Source organism: Papaver somniferum, chromosome 9 (genome assembly GCF_003573695.1).
Source record: "Papaver somniferum cultivar HN1 chromosome 9, ASM357369v1, whole genome shotgun sequence".
NCBI lineage: Eukaryota > Viridiplantae > Streptophyta > Magnoliopsida > Ranunculales > Papaveraceae > Papaver > Papaver somniferum.
In genome coordinates this window covers 7,330,380-7,340,969 of record NC_039366.1, presented here as the reverse complement: position 1 = coordinate 7,340,969, position 10,590 = coordinate 7,330,380, and the positions used below count along the sequence as shown (strand labels likewise).

General features: G+C 36.0%; 2 protein-coding genes across 2 annotated transcripts; one reads left to right on the top strand and one right to left on the bottom strand.

Annotated features, from left to right (window-relative positions):
* The first annotated feature begins 889 nt into the window (after positions 1-889).
* On the top strand, positions 890-1,670 carry LOC113311270. Its single transcript, XM_026560111.1, has 3 exons — positions 890-1,203; positions 1,289-1,407; positions 1,525-1,670. Exons 1-3 carry the CDS (start codon positions 890-892, stop codon positions 1,668-1,670), a joined length of 579 nt encoding a protein of 192 aa, XP_026415896.1.
* Positions 1,671-3,464: 1,794 nt separating this feature from the next.
* LOC113311269 (S-protein homolog 29-like) lies at positions 3,465-3,935 on the bottom strand. Its single transcript, XM_026560110.1, has one exon. It carries the CDS (start codon positions 3,933-3,935, stop codon positions 3,465-3,467), a length of 471 nt encoding a protein of 156 aa, XP_026415895.1.
* Positions 3,936-10,590: the final 6,655 nt, after the last annotated feature.

The following is a 10,590-nucleotide window of genomic DNA, read 5'->3' as shown; positions in this document are numbered from 1 at the left end:
TTTAATATGGATCATGAATATTGTCAACTCATAAGTGGCACTCTACAAGTTAGATACCTCAATATCTCAGAAGAACGATACTTAGGGTTACCCTTTTTTGTTGGAAGGAAAAAGAGGATTCCTTTCTCTACTCTGTGTGATAAGATGGACCATAGGTTTGTTAAATGGAATGGAATCAATATTAGTGAAGCAGGCAGATCTGTTATGGTAAAAAATGTTTCCGGTGCCATTCCAATCCATCATATGACAAGTTTTAAATTTCCTGATTCTACCATCAGTAAGATGAAATCTTCTCAACAAAAATACTGGAGAAATAAAAATTCTTGCAGGGGCAAACATGTTATTACTTGGAAACAAACCCAAAAACCCAAAGAATAAGGTGGTTTGGGCTTCAGAAATTTCAAAAATTTTAACAGATCTTTATTGGAAAAGTCTGCTTGGAAGCTTTGCTCACATACTGACTCTATGATGTCTAAATCACTTCAAGCCAAATATTACTCTGATGGGGATCTATATAATTTGAAGAAGAAGTTAAACACAACCTGCTCTTGGAGAAGCATTAGCTCAGAGTTGAGCTTTGTTCTTAATAATAGCTTTTGGTGCGTGGGTGACGGTATGAATATATTATATGGAAGCACAGATGGATTGAAGAGATGAACTCTCCTCCTATGCCTAAACAAGGAAGTTCCTCTTTCCTTCAGTACAAGTATGTGCATCACTTATTCTCCTTGAATCTACTTCTTGGGATATTAACATTTTGCGAGAAATCTTTGATGATAACACAGTGAATTATATTCTTCGTATCCCAATCCATGTTAACCAAGAAGACAGATTAATTTGGCTGCTAGAGAGAAGTGGCTCTTTCTTTGTAAAGTCCACTTACCGTAAGATGTATGAAGAAGATCAAGTCTCAGACACAGTAGGGGTCAGAATGGTGAAAATGTTTAAATCCTTATGGAAACTTCCAGTTTTTCCTAGGATTAAACACTTTTTGTGGAAGGCTTCTTCTTCTCTTCTCTCTACTAGAGATGTACTCAGTTTGAAGGTTCCGGCAATAGCTAATATCTGCCCGTACTGTGATCAAAACCAAGAATCGCCTGCTCATGTTATAAGATATTGTAATCATCCTAGAATGGTCTGGTTTGCGCTTTTTGGTTGGTCTGCAAGTGGTGATCCTTCGTTTGCTGAATGGATTATTCAGTGGTTTGAAGACTGTCATGCCAAAAAAAAAATCAGAGGAAGAAATCTGTAAAAGAGCAATTACATCCTGGTGCTTATAGTCTGACAGGTGTGACAAGGTTTTCCAAAACATTACAGCTCAACCTGAGAAAACAATTAAGAAGTGCAAAAGCTTCTTCGAGGATCATGCAATTCAGTGGAATAAAACTACTTCTACTGATAACAGACGTTGTCATAGATTAATCCATTAGAACTCACCTCCTTTTGGTTTTGTTAAAATTAATTGTGATGGTTCTTTCTTAAATTCCAATGGAAGTATAGGACTAATCATACGCAATTGTGCAGGTAAGCAGCAGGCAGCAAAGTGCATCCAACTAAAAGGCATTAGTAGCGCTGAGGAGGCTGAATTTAAGGGGTTGAGGGAAGCTGTCAAATGGGCGCACTCTCTCAAACTAAAGAAGATGATTTTGAACTTGACGCTAAGACAGTAGTGGATGTGAACTCACCTATAGACTGGCGCCTTCTAAAAATGATTAAGGATATTAGAACTTTTTTTTTAGTAGAAACAGCTCTTGGAAGTGTTATCACATTCCAAAGGAATGCTCTAGATTAGAGAGAGTTAATAGTTTATCATGTATTTGGTCTGATTTATCTCAAGTTGAGATCAGAACTCAACTTCTTTTAGATAGAAAGAACTCTTGTAATCCTTCATCTTAATCAATTCATTTTAGCTTCAAAAGAAAAAAAAAATAACAACTCTCTTTGTTGCTGATAGCCCATGTTGGACTATTAGATGGGCATCCAATCCATCACTGAATGGCGATCATCATGGAATTTCTAATCTCATATATTAAAAATCCTTGGAATAACGTTTCCCAATGTGGGACTATTTTTAATCTTTATATTACTTTGAAACTTTGAATTTGATTTGAAAGTGAGTAACAACCAAAAAGTATTTACGGTTTGCTATCAGCAGATGGTTCATAGTATATCACAACCATGCATGCATTTATCATTTTTAATTCCCTGATAAGTTTAGTTAAAGATAAGTTGGTGATGCGTCAGGTCATGGATGTCTAAAAATAAGAGAGACTTAATACCTCATGGGTTCATCAATTATAACTCTTATTATGGGCGATCAGGTGCACAGGCAAGCATATGCGAAGAGATGATGATCATTAATTATATGCTTAATTAAGCAATTGACAGGTTAGGTGTTTGGTGGCAGTTAGCACACTGCATAATAATGACTGATTCAATACTGCCAAGTAGGTCTCGATCTGAAAATAGAGAGAAACCATAAAAGTGTATCATTTCTTGAAATGGTGTCATGAGTGAATTCATTTGTCTATTTTTCTTCTTTGGCAAATCCTACTAGCCCATGCCTAACAGATGTCCTAGAAATTTGGTAGGTGGTTGCTGTACTAATCGCTATACATTTCATCTCCTATTAATCATTCCTCTGAATGTGTATGCTTTAGCTGAAAACAACTTATTAGAATTGATGTTTAGGGAAAGTACAATTAAGAAATTAAGATACAACACACATCAAATGATATATTTCATGACAAATAATCCATGTAATCTTGGTTATATGCCATATGTAGTTTACACACTCCATGAAAAACGAAATACATACCTACACCATGATGGTGACCCTGATTCATACTTGACACTTAGTTTTTTGGGTGATGGAATCTAATCACCTTATGGAATTACCAAGCATAGAGTAGAGAATGCATCTCTACTTTAGTACTACTTACGAGAATAAAGATTGGTTGGTGGTGGGAGAGGGTTAATTACCAGGAAAGTTTAGATATGCTTATCACCAGAAAGTCTTCGTTGCATCTTTTTGTTTCGTACGTACTACATTTGTAGACCTGGTTGTGATTCATGCTTGATATCTATGTTATAACAATTGCTTGACCCTCAAATGGAAAATCAGACTTATCATAATTTAATAACAAAAAATCAGAAAACGTGCAATATATCTATGTTTACTGGCCTGTAATCATTAGAGTCCGCACATACCTATGCATATATATTGCCATTTTCATAGGTAGTAATTTATTAATATTTCAATAAACATTTGATTCACATACGAACCAAATATATCAAGAAGCGGAATGCATCTTAATGAAGCAAGCAATTATTAGATTTCAACTAACTATAAGAAAACGGAAATACCGGATTGGTCGTGAGTTTCTTGCGGAAAATTATGACTAGGACCTAAAGCACCATTACATCATTTCACGTGATTATCAACCGATAATATAAAATTAGAATCATTCATAAGAAAACATCTTTTCAAACGGAAAATCTTTATCTGCTCCACTGTTACCATAGTAGCCACCATCTCGACGAATGCTCCAAAAACAATCACCTAAACAATGTCTGTCATAGTCCCTCCTAGTTTTGTAAGCAAAAAACTCCATTGTGTGGTTCTTTTTTTCATTTGGATCATACCAACTTGAATCGCATATAAATTTAGTTGACCGCATAAAATTAACTTTAAATCTCCAATAGAAACTTTGTTTGTAATATAGGATACGCTCATCGAGATCATCTTCACTTGATTTGCAATGGATTTTGAAAGCTACGCTTGGATCTATATCATTTTGCACGGTGACAATCTTTTGGCTCCAAACAAGGTCAATACTACCATCAACTGATTGTGCACATAATAACGATAAAGTAAGAAGAGTAAAGAAGATGGTAGAAGCTGATCCTAAAACTAGGAATGGTGATTTTGGCATTATGATTGGAACTGGAATCAGCCTTGAAAACGAAAACTAAGGAAATGGTTGCTTCTTTGTTTCTTTCTTTCTTTCAAAGTTTTTTATAGTCACGGACGGGGTTCAGAGTTATCAAACATGCAGCATGTCAACATATTCCTTAATTACAATCTTATTTATGTTATTTGTGGCGATAAAATATTTGCTAACAATGTTTTATCTTTACATCACAAGATACTGCATATTTGTAATGTGTTCATTATGAAAGAGTGCTCCAAAATAGACTAAAACCGGTGTTACAATGATATTTTCTTTCTTTTCTTGAATTTTATCAGAGATTGGGTGTCACCATGAAATGTCATATCTTATCAAGATATTAGGCGTCGCCATAAATTATCATTCAATGTTGCCAAAATCGCACGTAGCAAAATCCATAAAGATTTCGTACATGTCTTAAAGTTGGGCATCGGTACTGCACCACACAGTTTTATTTCTATCATGACAAAAATTGACTCGTATCTTCGAGGTCAGACTAAATCAGTAGTGTAGCTCATCATTTCAGAAAAAAAATATTTGAAAATACGGGTCAAGTTTGCAAGAAAATTAGAAATAGTTTATGGGACGACAATGTGTCTAACACTTAACGCAGGGATCCATTTTATGCGTCTGTTTCGAAATTTAGGACCATTTCCATAAAATCTATATCCTCTCCATTCATTTTGTGTAACCTCCTGACCATCTACTTCCACCACCACTTAAGGCCATGTACATTATATGTATGTCTTACAATTCATCAGAGCACACCCATCAGGCTTGGTAGGCGGTTCCAATTACAAAGAAGAGAAGAAGTACGTCATGGTAAATTCAATTGCTAAGAAACTGAACTGTAATGTCACTAAATGTTAATTGTGATTTGGTTATTGATATGATGGCACGGGGTTGTGAATGTCAGGGATCAGTAAGTCTCATAGAATTTCAATAGTATATAATTTTTTTTGAATTAACGTGTGGAGATGTAGCACAAGTACATGATAAGTAGTAATGGTTCATATGTTTACGCTCTATTGCACGCCTCCAACATACCTGTATATTTGGAGAAGTAATAATTAAATTTAAAGCAACACCGTTAGCCCAATAAGCCAGGCAAGGAGAACCCCAAGACAACAACCAGTCGCTTTCGAAACATTCAAAATAGATCCAGTGCAGACTAGCATTCTGAATTGGGTTGAAACCCATCCATGGTGATTAGCATTCAAATCACCAGCACTAAAGGTGCGAGCGTAGCTATGATTTTGGAGATATTAATTCACTGACATCAACATGCTCGGTACGAGACTAAGGTGTCAGGTCCTTCACCAACTTAGAGGTTGTTGTTTTTAACACAATTTAAGTCGGATTCATACCCAACAAGTCGGGTATAAAATGCCTCAGAATGAAAAATGAAAAACTAACGATCTGATTTGGGCCGACACAGACTCAAACAAACAATGTGTTAAGTGTGAGATATTTAGGGTTTTGAGTACCATAACATATTAAAAAGAGTTTGACCAAACCCTAAACCCTATTTGATATTTGACACCAAAACCCTAGAACCCTATTTGATTCTTCCTTTCCATCGATCGCTCGTCAAAACTCTCTCCCTCGAGCACCGTCATAAACCACAATGGCATGTAAATTGATGATAGGTACTGGTTTCGTATGGGAAAGTGGTGGAAGAACAATAACCCATCTTAATCATGGCAGCATGATGGTATTTCCTCTCGAAAACGTTTTGTTCTACAGGTACTTGGCTATCTTTCAACTTTATAGATTGGTTATCGGCAGATCGACATGAAATTCTAATTTTCATATTCTTGCAGGACAAGTTCACGTACCCAGAGGTCTTTAATGAACTCTTATTATGTCATCAAGTTTAAGACCGCGTGGATGCAGCCAAAGCTAACCCGTACAAAGGAGAAGTGGGAATGTCTTCTCCTCAGATTATTTCAAGGTATTATAGTACAAATCTGGTTTTGTTATTTGTTTTCAGTTTATGCTTACGAAGATTTGTTTTGTTTTGTTTCCTGTTCCTCTCGCTCACTTTTTTTTCATTTGAGTTGAGATTTAATCGGAGTTGAGAATGGAAACGAAAGGGATATTGAGTTGGAAGAAGGATGGGAAATCGTGCAGAGAGGAATTACAAAGGTGATAAATATTATTGAAGGCGTCCCTGATGAATCACCAATGGACGCCGATTATTGGATGAAGCTCTACACAACATGGGGCCACCTAGTCGTCGTGATTATTCTGCAGAGCTTTACTTAAGGTATGAAGGCGTTTTTATTGATTACTTGCAATCAAAAGTTTTACCAGCTATTCAAGAGAAGAATGATGATGTATCCATGTTGCAAGAAGTTGTTAAGAGATGGGCTAATCATAAGGTTATGGTAACTAAGCTTGGCCGATTTTTGCATACTCTTGACCGTTTTCACATTTGTCGAGCTCTCTTCCATCGTTAAAAGAAGTTTCCTTTGGTTGCTTTGTTTATGACATAATTCTTCTTTCCGGAAGATTTGATGCAGGTATTCTTTATTAGTTTTTCCTGTTACTTGTTTCATTAGGTTTCATTATTTTGTTGGCATTCTCTCGCATAGTTTCCAACTCTATACCTGCGATTTTACTTCCGAAACTTCTAGCTTGTTCATGTTAACTTCTAATTCTTTGTGCCTCTTTACTATCTGCTTCACTGAACAGCTGTCGGTGATCCTCTCGGGCAATGTCATGTCACACCATTTGGATTCTCTGTTAAAAGGTCTGCAGTCGACGGCTTCTAGTTCCTTTTTAATGGTTGTTAATGTCACATTCTTCATTTTTGGGCACTTGGTTGATATTACGTCTGAGATTTTTTAAAATTCTTGTTTAGCATGTTTGTTAAAAAATTCAGCTAATGGACTTTGCCAAAGGTAAAATTGCGATGGCCTTGGAGGGGGATACAATTTGGACTGACTCTTTAGCAAATTCAGTCCTTGCATGTCTTAAAACTTTATTTAATGACAAGCCTGCTACACATTCTCAAGAGACCAGTGCATCCGAATCTTCATGGCGTGTAATAAAAGCTGTAAATTACCGCCAGTTCATTCTATTTTCTTTGTATTTTCTTCTTTCTCTCATTATGAATTGCAGTGTATGGTATGGTAGTCAATATATACAATGTAGTCATTAAGCAATAGTGAACGTTATTTATCATTACATTTTTAATTGGTGGTAATATAGTCAACAAATGCTGATAAAAGCTTTCTTCATGAATCAGAATAAGCAATCGAGACTACGGATGACACAGTGGAAAGTTCACATCAAGACACACGGGCACCAGAGAAAGCACTAAGGCTTGAAGAGAAAAAGGTTCGGGGTTTGACAAGATTGAATGGAAAGAAACACGCGGTACAATTTGAAGGCTTTGGTCAATTTAAGGGGAAGTTTAAATCAGAAATCACAAATTACATGGGTATCTTGGTACGTCGAGATGTTGGCATTAGGTACTACTTGAACTGGAAAGAGGTTCCAATAGACAACGTTATGCTCAATTTATTGTGATTTCATTTCTCGTGTAATTTCAAAAACAACGCTCCAGCTTTATCATAGTCTTTATCCAGCTTAACTTTATCATTCTATTTTGAGGGAATTAAAATCGTTATTCAGATCGATTCTACAAGAACGGTAATAGTGTCCATCCCTTCAACTCTACAAGAATGCATGTGGATTATTAGTAAGTGGTTTCATATGGGAATCTGGTGGAGCAGGAATCCCTTTGAATCCAAGCAGCATTATGATATCTCCTCTCAGAAACAATTGAAGGAATAGGTACGCTGATCACTTAATAAGAATGGTGTATACGGGTTCTTATAGCCCATTTGATGGGTTATGGCAACAGAAGCAAAATATCTAAGAATGGTACAAGTTCCGCCATAGTGAGCATTGTTGATTATGGGAAAAAATTGTTGATTTCATAAACAATTGGGTCCAGGCATAACTGGATCCCATACAGCTATTCTGATGGTCTTCCATTTATCTGTTGAATATCTCGGAAAATTAATGTTGCAGATAATTCAAATGATTTAGGGATGATTCTGACAACTCCAAGGTAATTCAAATGTATGTCCATGTTTTCATTCCCATTAGCATTTCAATCATGCCTGGATTCAATAAAACTGCTGCACTTGAATTCATATTGGTGATCATGCTTATACTTTGGTTGTTCTTTACTCATTAGGTTACTTCAATTGTGAGAATTTACTGGAGGAAATGGAGGCACGAGAATCCTCCATTGTAATTGTATAAAGTTTCATCTTAACAGAACAATGTTTCGCCTCTGACAGAAAAAATTGGTATGCTAAAACATCCAAGTATGCACTTTGTTTTGGATGTCACCATTTTTCCTAGTTCTCGGTATTAATTGTGAACCACTGTATTTGTCGACTTTGTTGTGCACGGGTGCTGCTGAAGTGGGAAAGTACTGTGCATGCATGGCTTGTTCTCCACAGAGGTGCTAGTTGTTATTTATGTCTTGACCGAGATGTGTTCAATGCATTGATAGATAGTTCTAGACTGATCTGTTTGCTTCTTCTTAGCAAGTTTGAGGAGCCTGAAATGACATCCAATTAAACTTGTTTTAGCCATAAGCTAATGGTGGATGCCTTACATGTCATTAAAGCCTGCTTAGTAAGTTTCAATCTCAGTTTCAGTAAAGAAACATGTTCATACTTCATACGAATATGAATTGTCTTAGGTGTTATGCCCATGTAATGCATTTCTTTGTCCTGCTCTGTTTATATCCTCTTCTGCGTTGAAGCATCGTTTTTATCAATCTGTTCGAGTCATTATATTTTCATTTTCTGTGTCTTTGAATTTCTATAGGATCCTATTTGGGTTTAAAGATAAATGTGGAAGACTGCAGCTATCTTATTTTCTTTTATTTTAACTTTTGACTGATGAGTTCATATCAGTAGCAATTTATATTGCATGAACTATCCTGAACTAAATTTTCTTTCGTACGTTTTGCCAAACGCCAACCAGCATAGACACTTTGTTTAGCTGAACAGAATGTCTTTAACTTAATCATCTGCTACCTTAATTTATATATATATATATCATGCAGCAGCATATGATTTTACCCATAGAAACTTAACCAATTCCAGTTTAACAATACCCATAGAAACTTAACCAATTCCAGTTCAACAACATATTTACCTTTCGAAGGCAAAGCAGACGGAAATAGTGAGTAAGTATCAGAGTCTCAGCTTTACCCGGTTTCCGTTAAGGATCAGAGTTTTATATTGGAAGAAATAGTGAGAGTGTATGCTATCGCGCGCAAGCTAACTCTAGTAAGCCACGTTTCCATCCTCAAAGATTGCAGGTTACATAAGCAAGGGAGTTGACGCGGTAGTACTCGAGAGACCCTTGAGAAATAGTAGAAAGTCTCCTAAATCATTACTCAGGCATAACACTGTCTATATAGATATAATTAAAACGTACACGACTAAGTTAACGTTTATATAATTAAAAAGTACCTCAAGGAATCTATAAGATAAATCAAGCATACACTTCTTTTTCGTCTAATTCTAGGTGTTCATACTCAAAACCATAAAATATGTTAATGTTTACATCGGATAGCTGAACGGAACAGTATCGTAGATTATAGCCATGCCCCCAGTGAGATTTACAGGTGAAGCTCTTGAGATTTGGGGTAGCTAACCTCATAAGTGTAAGATGACGGCCACTACCATATAATTGGATTGATAAAAAAACCAATCAACAACAAATGGAGAGGCCCGGAAATCTGATTCGAGGCCCGGAATTCTGATTCTGATTGTGCGGTTGGCTCTACCCTTGTTTTTTTTTTCAATAAATAAAATAAATATAATCTTATGTTGGCTGATAGCTCATGTTGGACTATTATGTGTGCATCCAAATCATTGTTAATTGGCGATCACCAACGCAATTCTAATCTCATATATAAAAAATCTTTGGAATACCCTTTCCGGATGTGGGACTATTTTTAATATTTATATTACTTTGAAACCTTGTAAGGATTTTTGATTTGAAAGTAATCTTAATATATGTGGACGAAGAGAAATTGTATGTATAACTCTGTTGTCACAAGTTTGAATTTTTATAACCAATGAAAAGATACATCTTCAGTAAATGTAATGATTTATCTGGTTGTGTAACCCCGTCTCAACTTCTAAACTTCTCATTGATAGTGGCTTGCTTTAAATCCAGCAATATTTCTGGTCACATAATCACTCGGTCTGCAAGCACCTCCTTCAACGTTTCTTCCGTAGAAAACACCCATGAAAATCTGGTGCGCTTCATTTAATAAGCTTTTATCAGCATTTGTTGACTATATATTACCACCAGTTACTAGTGTCTCTCTTAGGATCGGAGTTGCTTAATGGCTACATTGTGTATATTGACTACCATTTCATTAAATGGTAACCCAGTTATGTGATTCAGATTATTAAAACCAACAGAAATTAGAATGACCTGGTGGTAACTTACCTCTTTTATTACGCGCCATGAAGATTCAGATGCATTGGTCTCTTGAGATTGTTGAGCAGGCTTGTCATTTAATAAAGTTTTAAGACATGCAAGACCTGAATTTGATAAAGAGTCCAAATTGTACCCCCTCCAAAGCCAT

Bases quoted from the DNA above. Each gene is read 5' to 3' on its own strand.
- LOC113311270 (XM_026560111.1), top strand. From the start codon at position 890: ATGTATGAAGAAGATCAAGTCTCAGACACAGTAGGGGTCAGAATGGTG. The intron at 1,204-1,288 runs GTTTGAAGACTG...ATAGTCTGACAG, and splicing joins GCTGAATGGATTATTCAGTG to GTGTGACAAGGTTTTCCAAA. The intron at 1,408-1,524 runs GTTGTCATAGAT...GCAATTGTGCAG, and splicing joins TACTTCTACTGATAACAGAC to GTAAGCAGCAGGCAGCAAAG.
- LOC113311269 (XM_026560110.1), bottom strand. From the start codon at position 3,935: ATGCCAAAATCACCATTCCTAGTTTTAGGATCAGCTTCTACCATCTTC.